The sequence below is a fragment of the Glandiceps talaboti genome, chromosome 14 (assembly GCF_964340395.1).
Source record: "Glandiceps talaboti chromosome 14, keGlaTala1.1, whole genome shotgun sequence".
NCBI classification, from domain to species: domain Eukaryota; kingdom Metazoa; phylum Hemichordata; class Enteropneusta; family Spengelidae; genus Glandiceps; species Glandiceps talaboti.
This window is the reverse complement of record NC_135562.1, coordinates 10321355-10349266: the sequence shown is the minus strand read 5'-3', so window position 1 is coordinate 10349266 and position 27912 is coordinate 10321355. Positions and strand designations below refer to the sequence as shown.

Genomic DNA, 27912 nt, shown 5'->3' with positions numbered 1-27912 from the left:
CAACTTTAAACCAAAGTAGCTATCAATCAATCAATCAATCAAAGAGATTTATATAGCGCCAAACTCCACTACGTAGCAATGTTCAATGGCACTTTACAAAAGTGTGGGTATATAGAGATGTCAGTAGGCTCTGCTAAACAGATAAGTCTTGATGCGCTTCTTAAAAATATCAAGGCTGGGTGACTGGCGCACTTCTAGAGGGACATTGTTCCAAGCGAAGGGGGCGGTACGCGAGAAAGCACGATCACCATAGGTCTTCCGGTTACTCCGTGGTACACGAAGTAGGATTTTGCCGTTTGATCTATAGTGCTCAATATATATTATATTTTATCCTGTATGCGATACTAGCCTATATTCTATATTCTAAAGCATGTCATTTTGAACAGTGGCTTAATTTGCACTGAAAACAGCCAACATGGTTACCATGATAGATAATGCTTAATCAAGATCCAAAAGTTTACAAAAAAGGGGTTCAAACCCACAGTACATATACATGTAATATACCCTTACTATGTGAGCACCTTCACTCTAGATAATGCTTAATCAAGTACAATTACAATTCTTTATTTACTTTGAGCAATTTCTGCTCGTCAGTTACACAACTAGAAAAACAAAAAATGTCACAAAGAAAACATCGTGGAGAATGCACTAATACAAATTACATTAATATATGCACAGAACGTAGGATGCCTGCTTGTTTTAAATATCTACATAAATTGCAAAGCTGCTTTACATTTTCCATGGATAGTAGTTGTACAAGTTTAAAGGCGGGTGGGTTTTTCCATTACAATAATATGGCTTAATAAAACGGACTAGTAATTCTCTGTATAATGGGCATTTGAGTATAAAATGAAATTCGTCATCGACATCATTATTACAATGTGGACAGTTTCTCGTATACCTTAATGTACCTGGTGATAACACCCAGTTTCTAGGGTTAAATTGTGGGATGAGAGATGATATTTGGAAATCAATTTGTGGATGACTCACAATAGAAAAGGGGTTCGGAAAACAGCAGTAATAGAAATGACAATACAAGCAAGTAGTAGAATACACTGGGAACTCTGTTCTTTATATGCACGCGCACTCCAACTTGTAACTGAAACTTACATCACACAAGAAATTTTGATTTGATCGTCTGCCTTATCGTCGGGCTGCATGCTGATTGGTTCATTATGTATGACGTATGTATATAATGAGTTCATCAGAAAGGGCAACAATGTTAACAACAACAACGTATAACACAAAATATGAATCAATAAATGTAATTCACGACACAATTTCTTATACAAACTTGGTATTGGCTTACCCAAATAATATTGCAAATGGAATGCATGTAATATACCCTTATGTGATTTCCTTCATTCCACATCACACTTAAAATATCAAATTGAAAATTTACAAGAAAAGGGGGTCAAAACCACAATACTTATACATGTAATATACCCTTACTATGTGAGAACCTTCATTCCAGATAAAACTGAAAAATTCAAATTCAAAAGGTTGCAAAAATGGGCCAAATCCACAATATATATACATGTAATATTCCCTTATGTAAGAACCTTCATTCAAAATAGTGTGTAAAAAATCAAGTCAAAAGTTTACAAAAAAAGGGGTTCAAACCCACAGTACATATACATGTAATATACCCTTACTATGTGAGTACCTTCATTCTAAATAATGGTTCATCAAGATCCAAAAGTCTGGGGGGGGGGGGGGGGGGGGGGGGGGGGTAAAACCAACAGTATAACTGTAATATACCCTTACTATATAAGTATATCTTCATTCTAGATAGCTCTTACACAATTCTATATATATATATAATATATATATGTAAAATCCTGGTATATCATTTTGTGTAAATGTCTTTGTTAGAAGATTTAACCAAAACAGTAGTACTCTTATTAAGAATTGCCTCTTGTTATCATTTTATGACAGAGGTCATGTTGTGGGTCAGTCTCTTTGTGCAGCCACTTGTACCAATACTGTGTCTGGGACAATGCTATTATAGCATAAGTTGTCCCAGACACTCTGAGGCTAGTGGCTGTCAGAGGAATCTGGTATAACCAAGACTTGGTATATCTACAGTATTGATCATTTTTCATCAGATATAATTAGCATGGACAATTTGCAGCTCATCAAGTTAAACTTTTTCAACTATTAATTTTTTTTTGCAGCAGCCAGTACCAGTATCTTCTATAACTTCCATCACAGGTTACAGTTCATCTGACAACTTTGCTGCTAACTCCTTTTTTACTCTTGCGAAGTAATCAGGATATCCATTACTGTAAAATAAATTGAAAGGAACAATAAATCAGGTTTGTGGAAACTAGTCTGTAAGGTACTATGAGAGGGTGCCCTCACACATTGGTGAACCCCTTTCACAGAGAGGAATACGATATATCTTACAGTCTGTATAGAAACTATAAGAAAGTGTCGACACTTACAATGGGAATGTTACGATTGTGTGATACTTCTGAAATCATGATGTATTCAGAATTTAAATACCGCCTGTGAAGGCACCTCAATGTCAATGTTGTGATAATTGGAATGACAATGACAATGGCTAGAACCATGATTGTGATAGGACCACAATTGACAACAATGTCATTATGCCAATCGTGCGATCCCGGTCACTTTCATGGTCAAATAACAATTGGTCACAGTCAAAGATCGTATTTTGAAAATGATCAAAACATAGTTATTCATGTTTTGACCATGATCAGGAAAGCCGGGTCAGACGTCATATTAGCTGATTTCTGTGGAAAGAAATAATTGCTAGGTAATTTTTTATTGGTGGACACATCCAGTACCACATTAATAGCAAGCATGCATCCAAGATACAGTAATGGTGTGTACCAAAGATTTTAAAAAAATGTTTTGTTTTTTTTATCATGTGAGTGAACAGCACACAAGCAAATATTGCAGTTAAATTATCATCAAGATGAGCAGAAGAATAAAATGATGAAAGCTCATTATCATTTATGCAAATGATCAGTCTATGTTCACAAATCTAACACCAAAAAATACTCGAATTCAACACTGGTTTAGAAGGGGAATTTAAGGGGAACAGCACTCCAGAGGGGAAAAAAGTATTTTCATAAATTTTGGGTTCTGGAAAGTCATGTTATTATATCTTATCATATAAATTCTGCTTCATTGTCAGGAAACACCAAACCCCAATTGTTCTAGCAGTGGCACACTGTTGCATCATAGGTCTTAGCAGACATGAATACTTATTAGATGAACAATGCATATTCATGAGTATCTGAAGGAAATAAGCACTTAGGAGTCATGAATATTTATTAGATGAACAATGCATATTCATGGGTATTCCTCTGATGGAATTAAACTTATGATATATTATTTGCCTATGATGCACCAGTGTACCAGTGAAAGAACAGTAGAGATCAAAAAGAGTTTCAATAGGGAACTTGCAAACCCGCCATGTTGAATGTTGCATCATGGGAAATGTCATAATAAATACTACTCAAATAGTATTGTAAACAATAATGTTACATTGTTTGTAACTACAAATAAGTAATTCATAGTCTCCCTGATCATTGTGGGAGGTTTATCTTATTGGTAGCTCCAGGTTAGGTATTACGATAACCACAGAAAATCCCATAGTCCTTTGCGTCTGAGCATGCTCAGTCTGGATTGCAAGTTCCCTATTGGGTGTTTCTTGGCAACTGAGTGACGTGCATATGTGATGTGAAACCATGAAATTTAATCTCCAGAGCCAAAAGTTTATGAAACTACATTTATTTCCTGGTGCGTTTAAAGAAACAATTCATACATGAACCCTCAATGAACTGTGATAAGGATCAATAATACCAACTTCTGTGACTTTGGGATAATTGTCTGAAGTCATACATGCACTGTGACTTCAGAAAATACTGACGAAGCCATGGTGGATACCTGGTGAAAGCTTTGGTGGACCTCCTTAGTATTTCTTGGTGCAAAATGAATTCAAGTTATAAACATGAATACAACAATCTAGATTTTGATATTAAACCACTTTTATCTGTCTTGGGTGTGTGTGTGCCAAACATTTTACAACCCTGTATGAACCAAATTTATCAACAATTCAACATTTTCATTTAACTATACCTTTACTGGACGGTCTGCAATCACCTTCTGCTGCCTGGCTTGAGCAAATCCTTCTGTAAAATTGAATTGCAAAGAAAGAAATGTGATTCTCATAGTTCAAGTAGGAACATAATATCAATTCTAGGACTACAGACATCAAAACAATAGAAGTTGCTGTCAGATCATTCATATTGAAAAATAGTATCCTATCGATAGCCACTGACATAGTGACTATGCTACAAGACATGTTAATGTTCTCACTCATGTACATATTTTATTTGCCAGAAGTCGAAAAGAAAAGAAAATTGACATATCAAGTGAGGAAAAGGAATTAGTTAAGTAAATACATCGGCAATGAAAGTTAATTTTAAAAAAAATAACTTTAAACTCCTGGCTGGACCACAAAAATAGTTTGTTAAAACTAGTCAGGTTTGTGGTTCAAGGAAAACATAAACAGTAATGCAAATATGGTTAACATGAGATAGTTATATTTTATATTTAAAAAAAAATTAATCAACTGGTTTGAAAGCTAAGGCCAAATAAAAAAAGTTCTTTGGTTCCGACCCCACCTACTTTTTCACGTTGACCCTCAACATTTTTTCACATATTCAAGAAAATAAATAAATAAAATCACGAAAATCGTGAAGTCCAGCAAGAAATTGTGGATGCGGAAACTGAAATCAACTTAAAAAGACAAAATAAAACTGTTCTTCCAATCTGTAATGGCTGAACGTCTGATGAGAAGAAATAAACAACACAGAGACCATATGAAAAACAATGGAGAACCTGAACTAGACACTCACACAGAAAAAAAATGTATAATAAACTAAAATAAAAAACCTACCTACCCCATCTATTTTAAATTAAAAATGAATGTAATCAGAACCACATAATTTTTTTTTACGCCTTAGGATAAATGCACTGTAAATTACTAAATTATTCATGACTTCTTTCATCCTCAAAGAGAGTGTGACAAAATATTTTGTGTAAACCAACCATTCTCGCAAACCAAAGTTATTATTTGTACCACTACATTTCATGGGAGGCTCGTTAAGAATGTTAAAACAGGCCGTGGTTTGCGACGATGAAACCAACAGAAGTTATTGATTGTATAAAAAGGTATGGCTCTGAGAGACTCTGACTTTATGCTCTTAGTAGTTAGTATTTTAAACTTTATTTATTTTAAGATCCTCACCACAATTATCATAATCATCGTCATCATCGTCACCATTATCATCATTGTCATTACCATTTACTTTACACGGGGAAGGAGGCTCTGTGAGATAGATAACGTTGACAAAGGAAATGTAATATCTAAGCCAATAAAGTGTTGCAGCACAACACTTTACTGAAAAGGGTAGAGTCTGGAACTTTGTCATTGTGGTTGTTATTTTATGATTACTTGCTTTGAAATACCCTTATAGCATCCCATGTACTGAAACATGTGGAATCATCACATATGATACAAAAGTAATATTTAAACAATAATGTACGCCCTCCCAGCCCATAATGGACGAAAGCAAACTTTGAACGACATAATGGGCGAGGCGAAAGCCAAGCCCATTATGGAGTGCAAAGTTTGCTTGAGTCCATTATGGACTTGGAGGGTGTACATTATTGTTATTATTTTATAGTTTTGCCAATTCCAGTGAATTTGTAGACCGAGAAACGCAAAACAACGTATAATATACACAGCGCTGAACATTGTCTGCCATGTTCGGCCCGGAAGCTGAATACTAATGATAGCGACACACGTACGTACACGTACACACATATACACTTCAATGAACTGCAGTGAACACACATTTGTTTCATGAATGCGTTGTATTTTTAAACAGTGGAAATGGCAATCATAAGTAACAACATACATTTCGAAAAATACCTAGTTGTATGAAGAAACAGAACAAATAAGCTTGTATTGTTATGCTCGTTCCGGGGCCGCGATGCCCAATAACGGAGTACATTATCAGTAATAATGTACAGCGATGACGTCACAAAATTCACTGGAATTGGTAATGCTATAATATAATATCTGATAATTATAAAATTATGACATTGTTTTTAACGTACAAATTCAAAACCACCAAATATTAGTCTATACTGAAATAACTGTAGCACTCCATGTCAATACCAATTTGATCCTAAAACTAGCGCCAATGGCATTGTAGCACAACTGTATCGTTTATATATTATTTGTTTTATACAAATGAGAACAGGGTGGTTCCAACAAAACTTAACTCAAAAGAGTTTCCAAAATTTCTGAATAATTTTTATAAAAATGTTTATATACACCATAATTGTACTGTTGCTATGGGTAGTATCTTTGTTGCTAGGTCACTTATGTCAGTGTTTTGACAGTTGATCCATTTGCCCGACCATCCATATGATTTATTTTTACAAGATACATCACCATTTCATTGTTGCTATGGGCATGATCGTGTTGCTAGGCATATGTGCATTCACGTTTTTAAGATGACAGGTACATATTGAGCTCAATTGTTTTTTTTACATCTGATACATTCGTGATCTTCACACCCTAAGTAATGTTCTTAACACACATCAAGGCAAATTAGTGGTGTGGTTTTTGACTTGAAGTAATTTACACACACACACACACACACAGTCACACACACACACACATACACACACACACACACACAAATGCAAACACACACACACACACACACAAATGCAAACACACACACACACACACACACACACACACACACACACACACACACACACACACACACACACAGACATTTCACCATGTCTAAAGCACTACAGAACCTCAGTTCAATTGTGCTAATAATAAAACCTACTTTTCCTTTGCAGGTACAGTTTAATTTCCAGGATTACTCCAGGGACGAATCCACATTCCTTGAGAACCGATTTCAGATCTTCCCATTCGGCCAGCAACACAGAATCCTAAGAAAAACATGATCAAGAACTTAATTATGACATAATGTATACATAGTGGTACATACTGAACGCTGTGAAAGGATATTGTACGTTGGTCTTAACAGCACCTGACATGTCTCAGGTTAGGTTGAAAGTGCTGTAAGTATTTCCACACATGGCAGTGAACAAATTGATGATTGGAGAGTGCATAATGCAGTACCACTCTATCCCTAGACTATCCCATTATGTTTCATGAAATAGCATTATATTAGGCCTAAAAAAATTGTTTTAATTCCAGTTACCCGACCCCACCCAGTTTGTCACTGCTGACCCTAAAGCAATTCATGTATTCAAGAAAAAAATAATAAAATTGCAAAAATTGTGAAGTCTCCCGAGAAAAGGCTAGTGGATGTGGAAACTGACATCAACCTAAAAAGACAATATAAAATTTCTTCCAATCTGTAATGGCTGTACATTTGATGGGAAGAAACCAATAACACAAAGACCATATTGAAAACAAGGTTGATATTGTCAAATATGTAGTACACCTGGTTTTTCCCATCTTGATTGGCAGCTAGAGAACACCTGATTTGCCTATAGGCTATACATGTATTGGAATGTACCTGACTTGTAGCCCAATAATTATGTACGTGGTATGGAGTAATGAGGAGATACAATAGTTGGAGATAAAATCTGCACTTATACTGCAAAAATGGTTTAGAGAATTTAGAACACGCACCCTGATACCGTTTTGACAAAGTTTGGGAGTTGTTCCTCAAAGTTTAGAGAATTTAGAACACTCACCCTAATACTGTTCTTGACAAAGTTAGGGAGTCGGTCTGCAAATTGTTTAATTAATGAATTTAGAACACTCATCCCTATACCGTTCTTGACAAAGTTAGGGAGTCAATTGGTCCTCAAAGTTTAGAGAATTTAGAACACTCACCCTGATACCATTCTTAACAAAGTTGGGGAGTTGGTCCTCAAGGTCTAGTTCTGACAGCATTGTGCTGATGTTACTGTATGAGTGAACTGAATGGTTGGTTAATACAGTTGATAAAGCCATTTCATACAGAGGTGATCCAGACGGTATATAAAATTTAAAAAAATAAAACAGATATTTTGTCTCAAGGTTGCATTAATGAAAATTCAAGCACTCCAAGTGAGTAACAATTTTGAACCCAAAGCTGTAACCATGGTGATCAAGTATGATTTACACAAATACAATCTGGGTTCAAAATATTGGGGATGAATATGAAATTAATAACTTATACAGACATTAACATAAATAGAACTCAAAATTAAACCAGACGATGCATGTATATTTTTAAGATACCCAATCTGATTAAAATCTGATTTACTAAACTTGGTGTGATTTCTTTATTTACCTCTGTTTACTTGGTTTATTATCATTTGTTCTTTTGTTTGTACCATAAGCACGTTGACTTCTGAAACAATTAATATACCATAGGCATTCACGTTCAAATCCTAATTAAGTGCTAAGTGGATTTACTCAACCAATGGGAACGCATCTTATGCCGAATCTTACAGGTATAACATATACCTCAGTGCACAGACAATGATGTTATCGTTATTGTTTGGTGGTTCCTTTGGATTCAATTTCAATACTCAAGTGTTGTACGTATTGTAAGACAGATTCTGGTTGGCTACATGTAAGTATGAGATTGGAATATGAACTTCCATGGTACTGTGTCCTACCCCTATCATCTAAAGTATGGTTTCTAAATTGCCTGTATAGAGTTAATTGTGTATTTGTAATTTGTGAATTAACTTTACTCTAAAATGTGCCCAAAGCTCAATATGTACGTGTCACCTTAAAGGGGCTATAACCACCACAGGTAATTCCATCAACATTTGAGTTCTGAAGAGTCTTTTTATGATTTCACATATTAATTAAAACTCTTTTTCACCTCTCTTGTTCTTTCAGTGGTACAATTTATGCCTCATAGCTAGTAAGATACATGAATATTTATTAGATGAACACTGAATATTCATGTCTCCTAAATATTTCCTTCAGATAAGTCATAAATATGCATAATGTTTGTGTAATTGTCCTGTATTCTATCAAGTCTGTTGTCATAGCAACATGCCAGTCAAATATGAATTATAAGTTTGCCAAATAGCATGAACATTAGAAGTAATTGGATATGAGCTCCTTATCAAACCTGACCAGTCATCCCCCCTGAGCATTACTGGGACAAGCCATTAGCCAAGCAAGTGAATTGTTATCAAAGAGTACCAATATTTACACATGTAATGATGGGCTCTTACATAACACAAGTAAACAGCTGTAAAACCACTATTCGGCCGTCTGCATGGACTGCAATTGAGGCAAACCTTATCTCCGTCTTATATCAGTTGTTATCAATTTATTAGGCTATTATAAGTAACGCTACAAACAGCTTTAGAGATGCAAACAACTTTTATGACACCCGTTTTCGCCAGGCAAGCCCACGGGTTTGTTGCACTTGGACCGCTAATGGCTTGTGAATGTCATGGTGACACAATAGCAACATACACACACAGTCTGGTACTACATGTAAGACATACACAGAGCAACTGAAGTTTTGATGAAGCCACATAACTGTACTCAACATCTACATCTGTGTTTATCCATCCGCCTATTATTTATCTTAGTACCTGACTGTGTGTGTGCTGCTATATTGTGTCACTCAGTGGGGATGATAGTTTCAGTTACCCAGACTCTCACCACTGGGGGCTCTACCTACGAGACCTCCCCAAACGAGAGTCTGAGAAAACCATGTTCCAACTATCCTGCAATGGAAGTGACACAGTACATTTCTTCCAAACATAAAAAATGGGCTTACAAGGCCTGTTTGTTGTAATTAATATATATCAGTCACTTGAGAAGTGATAATCTGTAGTGAAGGTACCTAAATCATTCAGCCTGCAATGTTGATGTGAAGTACTCCCCATGATGCACTGCTCCAGCAGCTACTTCCGCTGTGAGTGAGTAAGAACGTGGTTTTCCCAGACTCTCGTTTGGGGAGATCTCATAGGCAGAACCCCCAGCGAAGAGAGTCTGGGTAACCGAGACTATGGGAATGACTGGTCAGCTTTGATATCAAGGATCCCATCCTCATTCAATTACTTCTAATGTTACCTGTTCATCAAAAACAAGTGTCCCCAGTAAAGTGTTCACGCTATTTGACAAACCATTGTATGTATTGTATCATACACATAAGTCTACTCTGTTATTTCCTGACACTATTTGTAATGGTCACACCTGCATGGCCTATGACCTTCAAATAGTTTCTGTAATATATTGCATCAGAACTATGTTGACAAGTCCACAGGTCCACATTGTGCACGGGTTCGTTACAACATAATAGGGAACTTGCAACCCAGACTGAGCATGCTCAGACACAAAGGACTATGTGATTTTCTGTGGTTTCCATAATACCTTAGTCTGAAGCTATCGATAAAATAAACCTCCCACAATGGTCAGGGTGACTATGAATTTATATTTGTGGTTACAAACAATGTAACATTATTGATTACGATACTATTTGATTAGTATTTATTATCAAATTTCCCATGATGCAACATTAAACATGGCGGGTTTGCAAGTCCCCTATTCGCCTACGTTGACAATTTTCATGTTGCTCACCCGTAACTTTATTTATACAATACATTGAATAGTGGTTCACTTGTCCAAGAATCTCTGATATCTTTGTGAAATACTTAATTGTTTGGCCGTTGCTATTGGCATGGTCGTGGTTGCTATGAACAATTTAAAATGAAAGAAGAAAAAATAGCACCAATGGCGTTGTAGCACAACTGTACAGTTTTTAAAAAATTGTTTATCCATCATTTGCTGAATGATTTATCCAGTTGCTTATCCAGCACTGTTGTTATCTTATATGTGATCATTTGGCTGTTGCTGTGGGCGTGGTCTTGTTGCTAGGCACACTTACATACATTTTTGAATGTTCATTCAGTTGTATATTAATCCCTGTTGTTATCTTTGCAATGTACATGATCATTTGGCTGTTGCTGTGGGCGTGGTCTTGTTGCTAGGCAAATTTGCATACACTTTTTGAATGTAATAATAAGAATAACTTTATTGCAACCTTATCTATGTTACCAGATATCAGTACAATACAATGTAGTTTCACAATGTGAAAATCAACACAGCATTTTGGTTATACAGATAGCGATGAGCCTCTGAGGCCAGATGTAATCAGAGGGCCTGGGTAGTACATGTAAATGTATTTGTCGAGTGTACATCATGAGGCAGCTGGTATATTTTTGTTCAAATGATATTCTCAAATTTTGAATCCATGTTGAATAAATTTGCATTTTCAACTGTTTTTCAATTGTTTAGTTTAGTTTAGTTTTTTTATCAAAACATTTGGAACGATATCCGCTAGAAACAAAGTCTAACGAAATGATCTCGGTATCGATAATACAATCAACAGTTTATAGTGAACCATAAAAATGTAAAATCCAAACTCCACCTCCAGTCTGCTTACATGTAAACTAAAATCACATGGGGTGTGACAACATCATCATGTTTACATGAACACTGTAGGGGCAGCACAGAATTCTGTGTGAGAGTAACGACATTCACTAGATGTAATGTGTGATGATAGTGCAGTGTAAAATTGGAATATGGTCGTCAGGAATTAGACTAGTTAAGATTTGGATTACCTGTTGGAAAGTAAACAATTGAAGCCATTGAAATCATCAAGTCTATGTGTAATGTTTTCAACAGAAGCCTGTTTTTACTGCACTGTAAAAGAATAGCAATGGTTTATCACTTTTCAATGTGTATGGGTAAAGGTTCCTGCTGTATGTGTGTTGTTTCTCTGTTATTGTTAGCCTTGAGTAGAAATGTGTGCAAACTAATGGTAACTACAACATTCTGTCCCATGAGTGAAACACCAAGCCAACATCATTTCTACTGTAAACACTTACGTTGCCGTGGAGGAAGAGGAGGTGGTGTTTGTTCGTCCTCATCATGTGCATGTGATGATTCTTTCGCTATGTTGGATGGGCCTGGGCCTGGGTCCGTCTTCTCCACCGGCACATCCTGCACTGGCACATCCTGCACTGGCACACCGACATTCAGATAAAGCGATTCTTCTTGTCTGTAAACTTTTGGTTTCTCATAATACTCCAAGTATGGCATGTTGTTCATTTTGTCAACTTCAATATTGGGCAATTTGAATTTGTCTACTATCAGTTCGTAATCGGCACTATCGTCTTCGGCAACGAAGAATTCGACATCGTCATAATCCAATGTCATAATACACATATATCTGACACCATCCACTTTGGTACTTCCAATAACATACGTTTCTTGGACTTCTTTCATTAAGTTGAATATGGTGTCAGCTCCCCCGAGCTCGTGCAGCATAGCGTTTGTCTCTCGGTCATAATTCGTGAATTTGACTTTGACAGGAAGTTTAAATTGATCTAACAGTTCATCGACGCTGTATTCGTTCTCGGGATTCACCGCGCGCGCCTTATGACCATCGGGGATAACAGCCAACATACCATTAAAATCCATCGGAATAGTGATTTTTTCAAGGCTATTTCCTGGTTGCTTTCGAACTGTTGCCAGTATCTTGGATTCTCTACGCACGCCATGTATTTTACAAATCTCTCCAGTTGAGAACGAAGTATCGTCATCATATACCCCTTCGGATACTTTCAGTATCTGAGGCAAGTCGTTTTCGTATTTCTCCACGAATTCCCTAAGTGTGTAAAGTTCATCAGACCATTCCAAGTCCTCGCCATATTCTGAATCTAATGCTTCCGCCATGTTATTTGCTCATAAAATCGGTCAATATAAAAAAAAAATGGGTACCTGGACCAGTCGACGAGGGCGGCAATTAAGGAAACGTGCAAAACTTGCGACAGGGGCGCGTATGAGACAATTGGGGTGCGAAACCCGGTGCGAAAGGGTGCGAAAAAAATTCTGATGGTCTGAAAGAGGTCACGAATGTTTTTGCTAATGATATTAACCAATTTTAACATTTAGGAGTCGTTTACCGAGAACATTACAAAATTTATTGTGGCTTCGTCGCAGTAAACTTCCTATAATCAATATAATGATGAATTGTCATGCATATGAGGTTGGCGACTGCCAGAGAATTAGACTCTCTCACAGACCTCGGAGCTTCTCTTTACTAAAATTAAAGCTAAATGAAATAATTTGTATGTATTGATACCAGCTATAACCGTACTCGAATATCCTTGTACATGTGTGACTAGTCGACTGCGACGCTCGCGCTTCGTGTTTTCGAGGCTTCAAAAGTTGTACTATACCACACTCTCTGCAGCTCTGGTAGTGTGTGTAGCATAATAAAGATTGAATGAATTGAATTGAATTTAGCGAAAATATCTTGGAAATGGGCGGTCTAGAGGGTGGATTTCAAACCCCCTAAGAAAAAGTAAAACGGAAAATATTGTGTAACGCAAAATAAAAGAAAAGAACAAAGAAAAAATTTATTGAAAATAAAAATAAAGCTACAATTATTGCAATCTGAATAAAATCTGCTGTGGTGAAAGCGGCTAGATGTCTTTATTTACCTCTATTTCCATCGTTTTGTGTCGTTTGTTTTGTTCCGAGTGATCACCGCCTTCCCATCATCGATCATCGTGTGGGAAGGCGGTGATCACTCGGAACAAAACAAACGGCACAAAACGATGGAAATAGAGGTAAATAAAGACATCTAGCCGCTTTCACCACATTATTGCAATAATTGCAACTAGGGTGACTTATAATGCTATGCAACTTACATCAACTACCACTGCACCTAAGATTTTTTTTTGCAAACAATACTTGATATGCAGACTTGAAGATCCAAATGGCGTAAGAATGAAATAATTGTTGTACATTGATTCTAGGAAACCTGTAATGACGATGCTCCCTTCCAAGTTTAGGATCGAGTAACGCCGGCCATTTCTCTAAAAGCTGAGAGGAATTACCTTATATTAATTAGTTTTTAATTTTTATTACAAATTTCGACAGGTTTATTACATAGATCTTTTATGAATTTATTACAAATATGAACACTTTTTATTACAATTATATTGTTGTTCACAGAATTTATACAAATGTCGGCTTATTACAAATGTTGTTGTACAGTGCTGTCGTTTCAGCCGTAGCTTGCCGCTGCTTATGACGGCACTGGTTAGTTTTAATTTTCTTTACGATTTCTACATCTTCTGTATGCTATCATTGTCGGGGTTGGGAGACGTTTGTTATGAACTTTATCATACACATAATTGAAGCCATAGAATACTTGAATAATTATAAATTGCGCTAATTATTACAAAAGTCGGTTTTATTACAAGAACAATATGATTTTTATTACAAATGTCGGCATTACTACAAATATCGGGGCAATTTGATTTGCAATAGATAACACCTTTGGGTCTAGACTGTAAGATACGTCGTGACGTTTCGCCCTCACCGGCCTCCTCTCACTGTTAGGGGTTGGCCGATGGTTGAGGGCGCCCCGTCACGGCGTACCTTACAGACTACTTTAGGTCTTGATTAAACGTATAATACAGATAGCACTATATATTTTTACTCATGGGACCCTTGGTTTAGCATTGTGTCCATACTTTTCTATCTCATATAGAAATGCTGAAGTGCATGTACTAGTATGTGGCATATATTGGTTCTACCCTAGACAAGGGAGGGGAAATAGTTCTGCGTTACCTGTGTAACCTCTGTATTTGTCAAGGCAAAGAGATTAGGTTCTTCATGATGTCATCACCTGAGTGTTTCCCATAAACCCTTGCAGGAAATCCTCAAAATCACTGAACACATGTCAAGTGCAGTAGGGCTTCTTTCCAAGATTTCAAAATTGAAGAAGTTACTGAGGTGCTATTTCATCACCCCAAAACCATATGTAAGTTGATAGCAGTAATCAATACAAGTGTACTAAAGACAGAAATAAGTCTGACTGGACTTTTCCAGCAGTAATCAATACAAGTGTACTAAAGGTAGAAATAAGTCTGACTGGACTTTTCCTTTAAGTTGATAACAGTAATCAATACAAGTGTACTAAAGACAGAAATAAGTCCGACTGGACTTTTCCAGCAGTAATCAATACAAGTGTACTAAAGGTAGAAATAAGTCTGACTGGACTTTTCCTTTAAGTTGATAGCAGTAATCAATACAAGTGTACTAAAGGCAGAAATAAGTCTGATTGGAGTTTTCCTTTAAGTTGATAGCAGTAATCAATACAAGTGTACTAAAGACAGAAATAAGTCCGACTGGACTTTTCCAGCAGTAATCAATACAAGTGTACTAAAGGTAGAAATAAGTCTGACTGGACTTTTCCTTTAAGTTGATAGCAGTAATCAATACAAGTGTACTAAAGGCAGAAATAAGTCTGATTGGAGTTTTCCTTTAAGTTGATAGCAGTAATCAATACAAGTGTACTAAAGACAGAAATAAGTCCGACTGGACTTTTCCAGCAGTAATCAATACAAGTGTACTAAAGGTAGAAATAAGTCTGACTGGACTTTTCCTTTAAGTTGATAACAGTAATCAATACAAGTGTACTAAAGGCAGAAATAAGTCTGACTGGACTTTACTGTAAGTTGATAGCAGTAATCAATACAAGTGTACTAAAGACAGAAATAAGTCTGACTGGACTTTCCCTTTAAGTTGATAGCAGTAATCAATACAAGTGTACTAAAGGCAGAAATAAGTCTGACTGGACTTTTCCTTTAAGTTGATAGCAGTAATCAATACAAGTGTACTAAAGACAGAAATAAGTCTGACTGGACTTTTCCTTTAAGTTGATAGCAGTAATCAATACAAGTGTACCAAAGGTAGAAATAAGTCTGACTGGAATTTTCCTTTAAGTTGATAACAGTAATCAATACAAGTGTACTAAAGACAGAAATAAGTCCGACTGGACTTTTCCAGCAGTAATCAATACAAGTGTACTAAAGGTAGAAATAAGTCTGACTGGACTTTTCCTTTAAGTTGATAGCAGTAATCAATACAAGTGTACTAAAGGCAGAAATAAGTCTGATTGGAGTTTTCCTTTAAGTTGATAGCAGTAATCAATACAAGTGTACTAAAGACAGAAATAAGTCCGACTGGACTTTTCCAGCAGTAATCAATACAAGTGTACTAAAGGTAGAAATAAGTCTGACTGGACTTTTCCTTTAAGTTGATAGCAGTAATCAATACAAGTGTACTAAAGGTAGAAATAAGTCTGACTGGACTTTTCCTTTAAGTTGATAACAGTAATCAATACAAGTGTACTAAAGGCAGAAATAAGTCTGACTGGACTTTACTGTAAGTTGATAGCAGTAATCAATACAAGTGTACTAAAGACAGAAATAAGTCTGACTGGACTTTCCCTTTAAGTTGATAGCAGTAATCAATACAAGTGTACTAAAGGCAGAAATAAGTCTGACTGGACTTTTCCTTTAAGTTGATAGCAGTAATCAATACAAGTGTACTAAAGACAGAAATAAGTCTGACTGGACTTTTCCTTTAAGTTGATAGCAGTAATCAATACAAGTGTACTAAAGACAGAAATAAGTCTGACTGGACTTTACCTTTAAGTTGATAGCAGTAATCAATACAAGTGTACTAAAGGCATAAATAAGTCTGACTGGACTTTTCCTTTAAGTTGATAGCAGTAATCAATACAAGTGTACTAAAGACAGAAATAAGTCTGACTGGAGACATTACCATGGCAACTTCTTTATCTTTATTCACTTTTGATAATTTCAACTATACATGTGTAGATTTGACATCGAGACATATACATGACGATGTAGTTTCTTTGTTGTAGTTAACATTCACTTGTAGTAGTTGGTGTATATCTACAAAGCAAGTTTTAGTTTAAACAATGTTACACAATAGGGAACTTGCAATCCAGACTGAGCATGCTCAGATGCAAAGGACTATGGGATTATCTGTGGTTATTGTAATACCTAATCTGGAGCTACCGATAAAATAAATCTCCCACAATGGTCAGGGTGACTATGAATTGATTATTTGTGGTTTCAAACAATGTATCAACATTGTGTACAATGCTAATTGACTAGTATTTAGTATCACATTTCCCATGATGCAACATTCAACATGGCGGGTTTGCAAGTTCCCTATTTTTGGATACTATGGCATATTGATGGATTTCAATCCAATTTTGGCTTCTTGTACATTTAGTCTTTTGAAATAGTGCTTGGAGGTTTTAATTCCTCCTTAACCTTGAAGAAAGCTGAACTTGACTAATTCAACAGAATAGAATACACAAAATTGTCTTAAAGATGTATGCACTTAAAGTGGTCATATGAACGAAGATTGGGCATTTAGTTTGGATTTTTTAATTTATAAAACAATTTCATCATGACTTCCTTAACTTGTACATTGCAAAAAATTGAAAAATGTGTACAAAGTTTGTTTTTGTACGTACAATAACAAACATTTTACACCTTTATTTAGCTTTTGCCATTTTGATTACTGACTCAGAGTTACAAACAAGGACTCGGCATATGTTGTTTCACATTGATTTTTCAAGTAGGAAGCCATGATATTATTTTCCTATAAATTAAAAATCCAAAATAAATACCCAGTCCTAATCCATATGGCCACTTCAATGACTGTTGCATGCTGGGTAGTGGTGCACCATATTAAAGGACACCCTATGTACAGCAAATAGGGCAAACCTTCACCAAAGTGTCATCACCTGACAAAATATATCTTGTGCTAATCTTATCATAGCAACAAATACTTGAATATTGCACTTGAATGTTATATTCCCGGTTAATATATCTGTGCTACATAAACTCAAAAATAGACAAAATGGCTGTACAGAGAGAGGAACTCGACATTGTTAGAATGTAAAGAATAGGAGAATCATCATCTGTAAACACTGAACACATTTCTATCAAGGTATTGAGAATATTTCTTTCCCCATAGATGTCTATCATTCTACAAAGGTTGCTACATTATCACAAGTACATTATGGCATAATTTTTAGTTTTAGGAAATTGAGATATTTTCATAAACTATATGTTCTGGAGAGTCACTTCATGATTTTACATCACCTACAATATATATATCTTGGACCAAATGTTCTTCAGTCTTGCCATGATGGGTACTTTAAAATCCCTAACCCTAATGTTACTTGCCAGCCTCATTTTGTTTGGGTTACAAAACAGGCTAGGGTTCACAACATATACTGTATGTACATCTGGCCCACTTCTTCAGTTTATCAGGATGGGTAACTCTAACATCCCTAACCCTAATGTTACTGGCCTGCTTCATTTTGTTTGCTTTACAAAACAGACGAGGGTACCCAACATATATACTGAGCCATTGTTCGTTAGTCCTGCTAAGGTGGGTACTCTATCCCTAACCCTAATGTTACTTGCCTGCTTCATTTTGTTTGCGTTACAAAACAGGCTAGGGTACAGTCAACATATACTGTACATCTGGCCCATTTCTTCAGTTTATCACAGTGGGTACTCTAAAATCCCTAACCCTAATGTTACCATACTCCTACATTTTGTTTGGTTACAAAACTTACTTGAGTACACAATACATACATATTTGGCCTGTAGTATTCTTCAATCTTGCCATGGTGGGAACTCTAAAATCCCTAACCCTAATGTTACTCATATTGGGTTACAAACCAGGTTAGTTTGCAGGGCTCAAAATTGGCAGTAGTCAAGAGCATATAGACTACCAAACATTGTATCTAGACTACCGACTTTTATTATTTGGTAGTCTGTTAGACAAGTGCAAATCAATGGAGAATTGTAGCTGAAACAATTTACTTGGATAAAAAATTGACTACCAGGCCTGAAAGTTAAATTCGAGTCCTGGAACTTTGACCAGAGTGATTCTTAGTCTTCAAAGGAGTAAAAAGCAGATAAATTCATACATCATTTTTATACATCCATATATAAACCGTTTGAGAAAGAACAGAGAAAAAGTTTTTTAGATCATTTTGAGACACTGGACGTTAAATCCGTCACCTTTGTATTTACTAACTAAATCTAATAAAACTTGTTTTTTATGCATACTTCTTGATGATTCCAGTTCATACATGGTACACAGATTAAATAACACGCCTTCCTGGAGGTACTTTGTCGGGTCTTTATGGACTAAACTTTCTAAAGCTTTCAAGGCTTCTTTTAGTCTTCCAACATACAGTAAACAGACAGCCAAATTGTTGATAGCCTGTGAAAATTAGAAATACAACTCAGTTAAAGAAGTCATGATGGTCAAATAAATAGAGTGGTCGGCTGGGAATATGCAGGGTGCAGGTTCAAGCCCTGTCGCTGCTGTTTGTTTCTGCATGGATAAAGTCCTTGGGCAAGATTTGAGCCATGATTGTGCATCAGTCAACCCAACCCAACTGTATAATTGGGGACCTGGTAGGATAGAGGCTGCAATGTGAATGCTTAATCCTATGCACTTATAGAATCTGCAATGGATTGTATGCTCCCCAGGAAGATGAGAAAGTATAAAAGGTCATTGTGCCACTATAGTTCTGTGCCAGGAGTAATAATTGTACAACACTTTGAGCACAAAGTGAGAAAGCACTAATGGTATATAAAAACCAACATTACAAATGAAACAAGACATTTCAACCAAACTGCATTTTATTGTTCCCTCAAATAGAAACTATGTTAGTGACTTACTAGAGCATTGCTTGGGTCCAATTTTGTCACTTCTGAAAAGTTCTTGTGGGCTTCTAAGTAATTTGTCAGAGATAACCAATAAAAACCTCTGTAAGAAAGAAAGGAACAGTGATGAATAATAAGTTGTTGCATCCAATTACATAGCATGTAAGAAAAAACATGTTCTACAGGAACTATAATTGATGCTAGAGATGACAGAAAAAAAGGTGAATGGACAAAATGGATGTGTGGATGGATGGATGTGGATGGGTGGGTGGGTGGGTGTGTGGGTGGGTGGTAGGGTGGGCATGTGGGTGGGTGGGTGGATGAATGAATGAATGGATGGATGGATGGATGGATGGATGGATGGAAGGGATGGATGGATAGAGAGAGAGAGAGATAGATAGATAGAGAGAGAGAGAGAGAGATAGATAGATAGATAGATAGATAGATAGATAGATAGATAGATAGATAGATAGATAGATAGATAGATAGATAGATAGATAGATAGATAGATAGATAGATAGATAGATAGATAGATAGATTGATTGATTAATTTCTGATTCTTGAAACACTGCTGGAATTATAATGGACAATACTGGACAAAAGAGGGCGCTGTATTAAATCTCAAGTCACCACTACACCAGACATCAATTGTAGAGAGTTGACTCTATGCATGAACTAGTCTTGCTGCTAGACGTTCGGGCTTTCTTTCGATACTATAAGCGAACGAAGTTCGCAGTGAGGGCTTGCCCAAACAGTCTAGCTAATGTCATTTTCAGACTGGACATTCCATTGAGATTAGTGGGTTGGGCCATGTATGCATATATATACTTTAATATATTCAATCTCTGCATACAGGTGTTGACAAACACATTTACGTCATTACTATGTCTTATTGGTTTATGGTAATTGTGTTTGATGAGTGTGTAGACGTTGTCATTCACAGATTTTAGTTAATGCATTGGTGGTTATTTTTACGTGCCCCTCCTTAAGATGAATATGCATGAAAAATTAGCTATTGTCCTCTGTTTGTGCTTGTCGCTAATATGGTTCTCTGATTGGCAGTTATTTATATCCTGATGACATTTGCTAGACCTTGGATGTTCCATCCTCGATAGCGATGTTTAGTCGCGTGTCATATTCTATCGGAAGAACATCCGAGGTCTAGCAGATAGACTATGCATGAACTTACTTATTCATAAATGCTTGAGACTTCTCTTTATCCGTCTTGGCCAATGATTCTACTTTCTTAAAACATTCATCAGCTGACAGTAGATCACCCAGTTGTAGATGTAATCTACCGATACCACTCCATAAATTGACGGCATTATCTATCTCACTTTCTGCTACGTTCTTAAACACAAGACTGGCTTGGTTATAATCCTGGAAGGTCAAAGTTCAAATACTCAGATTATGAGTCATTGATAATAAATAATAGAGAGGTTTAGATGCATGTTAAAACGCGTATACGTACGGAAGCATTATCGTGCAGGCGTACACATAATGACGAATACAAAGTTGTGTTTAGTTACGCGTTCACTTGAAAAACATTGGAACATGCATGCATGCGTTGGCATCTTCTATCCAGAAGGCCAAACACATGGCTTCGTTTTTTAAACATGTCGGTATTTTCGCTATTTTTTGTGCAACTACTCAAATGAAAAACCGAACAATTAGTTTACAGTTATGCTTCCGAACTTTGATATAAAAAATATGACATTTACTAGAAGAAAAATGACAAAAACTTAACACGTATTTACAGTTATGTGTAGACTGCCATTTTGACATAGCATCATCTGATACAGAACGCATGGGTTGCTTCGAATCACGTGACTATGACGCAACACGTATGGAATACACGGTAAATATGCGCATCTAAACCTCTCTATTGACACACTGCAAACACGATTCTTTCATTATGGGTCTGCCAGACTTATCAGTCTGGATTAATTCAGAGACACTGCAGTGAGACAGAAACACTTATATCACTAAACATGGAATTCTTTCAATATGGCTTAGACCTGACATGGTCATCCCTTGTTTGTCTGGATTAAAGGGAATGCCACTCCACGAAATAAAGGTATTTCCATAAACTTTGGCGTCTTGAAAGTCATTGCATGATTTCGTATCATTTATATTTCGCATGATTACCAAACTCTATTTCACTTCTATCATCCTCATACTGGTCCAATGTTGCCTTATGGGACTCCTAAGTGCTTATTACCTTTAGATAAAGTCATGAATATTCAGTGTGCATTTAATACATATGAATGTCTGCTAAGTTCCAGCTGACCACTGTGTGAATAATAGAATTATATACAATGTAGGAAGAGATACTGGGTATGTGATAAATTATCTTACCTTCATCAGCATCAAACAATTCCCAATGGAGTACAAAATACGAGTTAGTCTTGATTTCCACAGTTTAATAGACACTGTAAACAAACAACAAATATCATTAAAAAGTTAGTATTGGATTTATTCAAACAAAACACAACACTAGGATCAAATTCCATATTCCGAGACCCCACTCCTGGTCCTTCAGATACAGGGCATCCACCATCTCAAATGATCCATCAACTAATGTTCTCTCCACAGATAATTACACTTACACTTTCAATATTGTAATTGCATAAAACATCAATCAACCAGAAAACTGGTGCAATTTCTTACTGGGTCTAAAAATGATTTAATCTACCCACTGTGTCAGATAACATCAGTGATGTCATCATGTGATCTGAATACATGTATTAATGAATCTGTGTCAGGTGACATGATCAGCCAATCACAAAGGGATATATTTCATGATGGTGGAAGGCTCACACTAAATTTGGCATTATGGAAAACTTCTACAGCATTTTCATTCACTGGATTTCAATCAAAAGTAACAGTTTTTTAGTTTTCAATTGCTAGAGATCAAATACAATGACAATTAGATGTTATTCCCAAAAATTCTCTCCAGGTAATAACAAGTGACCTAAGGGGTCTTGTCACCATGAGTTGTTAGATGAGTAATGACAAAACACATAACTTAAAGAGTATTTTCTGGCTGAGTGAAGAGAAATATGGGGAACAATATAGTTATACCTTGTCAAGTATAATTTATGAAAAATCAGGAGAAACAATGGCGATTTTGAACATTTTGACTCATATTTCGAGCACCAAAAACCAGTGACATACACACAGGTTGTTGTGATGTAGAACCACAGAACCAGTGACATACACACAAGATGTTGTGATGTAGAACCACACAACCAGTGACATACACACAGGATGTTGTGATGTAGAACCACAGAACCAGTGACATACACACAGGTTGTTGTGATGTAGAACCACAGAACCAGTGACATACACACAGGATGTTGTAATGTACAACAACCTGGGTATACAATACATATTTTCTGTTCAAAGGCAATAACTTGGCTTGTGCATGGTATAACATAAGTATTCATCATTCCTTACCTTTTCTGTTGTCATCTGATATTTCTATTCCACTGCCATCTTCCGCAAACCCAGTCTCTAAGTTACTAATGATCTGTATTCAAATCACATCATAAATAAATCATACAGACTGACTAAATAATGCTGTGCAATATCAAAACTAGAATTTCTAGAAATAAGATTTAGATAAAACTATTGTATGTTTTTATAAGAGCAGATGTAACCTGTATGCCTTGTGTCAGAGCAAAAAACAAGCCATTAGATTGTTCCTACACTGATTGTTGGAATGTGAAATTCTAAGCTACCATACGTAAGGTCAATTTTGCCATTATTGTAAGGTAGATGTTAGCAACTTTCATTAAAATTGATGTCCACAGACAGACAGACAGACAGACAGACAGACAGACAGACAGACAGACATACATACATACATACATACATACATACATACATACATACATACATACATACATACATACATACATACATACATACAAAGACACACACATACATACATACACACATACATACATACATACACACATACATACATACATACATACATACATACACAGACAGACAGACAGACAAAAGCATAACATAACCTTCCTTTATGCAAAGTAAAAATGGTTGATATTCATGTATGCATGATATTGTGCAATGGTACCATACCTTAGATGTTATAGCATGTAGATAATACAATCTATCTATCGTATCCTGTGGTTTGCCATTGTACTGTGGAAGTTCAGCATGTAACACACGGAAAGAAAATGGAACCATGGAACCTGAAATAAATGATAAATTGTAATATTAAATTACCTACTTTAACATGTCAGCAGTCTAATCTTACAGCCTTGTGCTTGCAAACATTGTATAATTAAAGTTATAATGCCTTGCCATCATTCTCAAAAAAGATTTGATGGGATTTTCTATGCATATGAAGTCTGAAAATGGTGTACATTGCATTCAATAGTATGATATACTTCCTGAAAATGAAATACAACAAAAGTGATATTTTCAAAACATCTGAACAATTATGGTTGATGTCAAGTGATTACATGTTACTTTCTGTTGTGCCATCAAGCTAGGGAATCTTCTGTGTTAATGTTAACATTTTATACCTACAACAGATAAGCTTTATTAAACGGAAACATGAAACTAACCACATAAGACTCCCTCTAGGTAATGGGGGGGGGGCCTAACCCTTTGTTGATTATTCTAGCAATATTTGCACACTTTACCAATCCACCAACTGACTTACATGACATTAGTCCCTACATTATTTTTGTTGTAAGTATCATACAGACAACCCCCTAAGTACATGATCATTTTTACCTCTTTTGCCTGGATACATGTCGGGATAGAATTCATAAAATATATCTGGTCTGTCTAAATTTCCAAACGCTTCCATTTCTTTTTCGGCTGTACCAAATAATCTCAGCTTCATCATTAAAGCTATTCTGGTAAACCAAATCTGTCAAACAAGAAAGATTCTTGATTTTTATTTGTCCATTTTGCTATAGTGCATGAATTCAACCATGAAGACATAAATGTCACAGCAGAATACCATGGCAATGGGTAGTAAGTCATTCAAACACAGACATACAGATAGACACTGACAGACACACACACACACACACACACACACATACATACAGAATATCATGGCAATGGGAGTAATGATAATTCTGTGTCATTCAAACAGACACAGATAGACACTGACAGACACAAGACACCAAGAGACAGACACAGACTGACAGACAGACACACATGCATACAGACACAGACAGACACACAGACACACACAGACACACACACACACACACACACACACACACACACACAAAAAAAAAAAAATTGCCATGATAGAGGGACTGTAGGCTATTAAATACAACTCTTGGTTAATGGAATATTTTTGCAAAGTCACTCAATGGAGAATAACCTTGGTGTTTATGTATTATAAGGTCCAACCTACCAAAATACCAACATATCTATTATTGCACATGCATATAAGGCTCTGATTATTACAGTCTTACATGGAAAAAAGGTTTCATACAAAAATGATAGTACTTCCCCACAAAATAAGATCTGTGGTATATATTTCATATTTACCTGCAGTGTAAGTGGTGTATTCAATGTATGTCTACCCACAGCTCCTACACCTTGGTTAAATCTATCCAATAACCTAGCAGTGAGATCAATGGCTGAACGATAACAGCCTCCAGCCTGGTGAAGAGAATACAAGAATAATAAATAGAAATTCTGCAATTTAAGCCCTGTATTGTAGTAGTATTCAATGGCAGTGTTTTTGCTAAGGGCAGTAACTTGTTAAAATCTACCGGGGTTCCCCCGTCATTTTACCTGGGTTCCAAAACAAAATCCGTAGACTCTATGGGGAAACATTGCCATTTTAACCCCTTTCTCATTTTCTGTTACTGGGGTTCACCAACCTTAGCAAATATACTGAATGGTGCATAAAGACTACCTAACACAAATCAATGGTGTGACAACAAAATTCTGTACATAGAAATCTTCGCCATCAATAAATTGATTTAAACTCACAATAAGTTGTTGCAGACCTTCTTCATTCTGACTAACATTGTCATGTGTCAGTACATTCCTTTTATTACTTTCTTGTTCACCCATGAACTTATACACCAATTCTTTGATCGGATCTCCCTGAAAATGAAAAATTACATGACACTGTCAATAACTTCCGATCACATTGTGTCATTTTGTTGACATGTAACATGAGGTAAATAGTCCCCATCTAGTGGCAGTCAGTGAAAAAGTCAAAAGCTGTTATGTTTTTGTATTTATAGTTGTGAGAAATTTAACTTGGAATGAATATTACAATAATTGCCACATTGTATAGCGCCCTCTAGTGGCAGCATGTGAACAAGGGTAAAGGCTCTAGTAAAAGCTTTTGCCAACATACAGTTGTAGTCATGAAAAAAATTTGAGGCATCCCACATTGTGTAACTACAGCACTTCTAGCTCCTATTTGTACATTGTAGGCCAGTTTGTATCTTTATAGATGAAAGGGCAGAAGTGCAATAACTAATCGTTCACATTTCCAAAATCCATCATTTTTTTGTTTATCTGTATGTTTAGTCTGGCCTTAGAATGATTTGTTTGCTATGAAAGACTGGAGAAGAATAAGGAAGGAGAATCTCTTAAGGAAATAGTCATGTGAAAATGAAACATCATAATTAACCATTTAGTCATCTTCTCTAATGGTTTAATGTTTCGTTGGTGAAAATGCAAATTGTTTCCAAGGTAACTAACCTGTAGGTCTTCTACAACCACCCCTGGCATTGTTAATTGACTAACATCCAGTGAAAATGTTCCAGTTGATGTAACCTTAGCAACCAATATTTGTCTTGTAGTATCTGATGGAATCCATGCATCATAGCGTCTATCAATGTCACTCATTTTAATGGCTGCAGCAAACGGGTCTTCCCCATCTTGTGAACTCTGCGACATAAATGCTGGCTGAGATGCTGCAAGTTGTGGAGATGGAAGTGGTGGTTGGCTTGTGAAAACTTCATTGATTGGTGGAGTTGTTGGCAGTGATGGATGACTTGTAAAGACATCATTGATTGGTGGTGTTGTTGGTGGTGGTACTTTCGGTTGCGTTATAACAACTTCACTGGTTGGTGGAGATGTTGGAATACTTTGTTGTGAATCCTTATTTGATGGTGATGGTCCTTCAACTTGTGAAAACGAACCACTGGCACTGCGTTGTGATGTCACTGAACCGCTACGCTGTGACGTTATTGAACCGCTACGCTGTGACGTTACTGAACCACTGTGTTGTGATGTTACTGACCCACTGTGTTGTGATGTCACAGATGTCGTGGAATCGGCTAAGCTATCAATGCCACCAGTCGTAAATGAATCAAAGAAACTCTTTCCAGCGATGTCACCAGTACCAGCATTATCAGCTGATGCAAAGAATTTCCTGACACCACCTTCCTCAGTTTTATCAGAGTTTTTCATTTGATCTAATAAACTGCTTCCTGGGCTTCCAACCAGCTGTGATTCAAAACCATCATCAATATTAGTTTCACTTTGAATATTGATAGGTACAGACTGTGCTGAACTTTGTTCTAATGGGCCACTATATTCTTCAGACGTTGACATCCCTAGATCCCCTAGGGCCCCTACTTTGTTGTCTTTGCTTGAGCAAGCGCCATCTACATCCTCCGGTAAATCTGTCAGTAGTTCAGTTGATGGTGATGTATCACTTGGCTCGGGAGAAAACATCATCAGTTCTTCGTTGACATTTTGTAGGTCCTGTCCACCGTAGTCGTCATCACCAGCTACATCATGTGTTTCTGGGGTGGTCGTATCTTCTTCTAGCGATACTTCCGTTTCAAGTCCGCCAGATAAAATATCACTCCTACTACTATTATCAACACACACATCGGATTTGTCTTGCTGCTCTGGACTTTCACTCAGATCTACTTCACTGCCGGCAAATTCCCCTAAGTTCAACTGACCTGTTGCAGCACTGAGATCACCTATAGCCACTCCTAATGTATGCGTCTGGTCGTCTTCACCAATATCAATAATAACACCACTTTCGTCTGCAACATCTATGGTTTCAGTCACTCCGCCAGCTTCAACTTGCGACGAATTGTTTTCAATATTTACACTCACGTTGGGACTGATTTCCTCTTGATCCATCGCTACAAATACTATTTTTGCAGCTTACAATATATAAAGTATCAAAACTTCTGCACGAGAGGTAATTTATGTATTTTCAACTCCACGACACGTACCTGACTTACGATGATCAAAATCAAT

The 27912-nt window shown here is 36.5% G+C and overlaps 3 protein-coding genes across 3 annotated transcripts; all 3 read right to left on the bottom strand.

The window, feature by feature from the left end:
- Positions 1 to 2094: 2094 nt before the first annotated feature.
- LOC144445239 (uncharacterized) lies at positions 2095 to 12805 on the bottom strand. The gene is made up of 6 exons (XM_078134781.1): positions 11956 to 12805; positions 7940 to 8025; positions 6915 to 7020; positions 5288 to 5368; positions 4114 to 4166; positions 2095 to 2285 (listed from the first exon to the last, which is right to left on the bottom strand). The coding sequence occupies exons 1-6, from the start codon at positions 12803 to 12805 to the stop codon at positions 2283 to 2285; spliced, it is 1179 nt and encodes a 392-aa protein (XP_077990907.1). The 3' UTR covers positions 2095 to 2282.
- A 6165-nt stretch (positions 12806 to 18970) lies between these two features.
- LOC144445238 (trafficking protein particle complex subunit 12-like) lies at positions 18971 to 19824 on the bottom strand. Its single transcript, XM_078134780.1, has 2 exons — positions 19678 to 19824; positions 18971 to 19213 (listed from the first exon to the last, which is right to left on the bottom strand). The coding sequence occupies exons 1-2, from the start codon at positions 19822 to 19824 to the stop codon at positions 18971 to 18973; spliced, it is 390 nt and encodes a 129-aa protein (XP_077990906.1).
- Positions 19825 to 20847: 1023 nt separating this feature from the next.
- Positions 20848 to 27792, bottom strand: LOC144445236 (trafficking protein particle complex subunit 12-like). The gene is made up of 9 exons (XM_078134779.1): positions 26913 to 27792; positions 26389 to 26726; positions 25663 to 25779; positions 25213 to 25326; positions 24436 to 24574; positions 23773 to 23885; positions 23122 to 23194; positions 22021 to 22094; positions 20848 to 21042 (listed from the first exon to the last, which is right to left on the bottom strand). The coding sequence occupies exons 1-9, from the start codon at positions 27790 to 27792 to the stop codon at positions 20848 to 20850; spliced, it is 2043 nt and encodes a 680-aa protein (XP_077990905.1).
- Between the last annotated feature and the right edge of the window lie 120 nt (positions 27793 to 27912).

Excerpts from the sequence above, each read along its gene's own strand:
- LOC144445239 (XM_078134781.1), bottom strand. The coding sequence starts at position 12,805 with ATGGCGGAAGCATTAGATTCAGAATATGGCGAGGACTTGGAATGGTCT. Across the intron at positions 5,369-6,914 it reads ACTGTACCTGCAAAGGAAAA|AGCCTCCTTCCCCGTGTAAA; the intron begins GTAGGTTTTATT and ends TCTATCTCACAG. Across the intron at positions 4,167-5,287 it reads CGATGATTATGATAATTGTG|AAGGATTTGCTCAAGCCAGG; the intron begins GTGAGGATCTTA and ends TCAATTTTACAG.
- LOC144445238 (XM_078134780.1), bottom strand. The coding sequence starts at position 19,824 with ATGCTATGTAATTGGATGCAACAACTTATTATTCATCACTGTTCCTTT. Across the intron at positions 19,214-19,677 it reads TGGACCCAAGCAATGCTCTA|GCTATCAACAATTTGGCTGT; the intron begins GTAAGTCACTAA and ends TAATTTTCACAG.
- LOC144445236 (XM_078134779.1), bottom strand. The coding sequence starts at position 27,792 with ATGGATCAAGAGGAAATCAGTCCCAACGTGAGTGTAAATATTGAAAAC. Across the intron at positions 24,575-25,212 it reads ATACACCACTTACACTGCAG|ATTTGGTTTACCAGAATAGC; the intron begins GTAAATATGAAA and ends CTTGTTTGACAG. Across the intron at positions 21,043-22,020 it reads ATTGTTTGATGCTGATGAAG|GATTATAACCAAGCCAGTCT; the intron begins GTAAGATAATTT and ends TTGACCTTCCAG.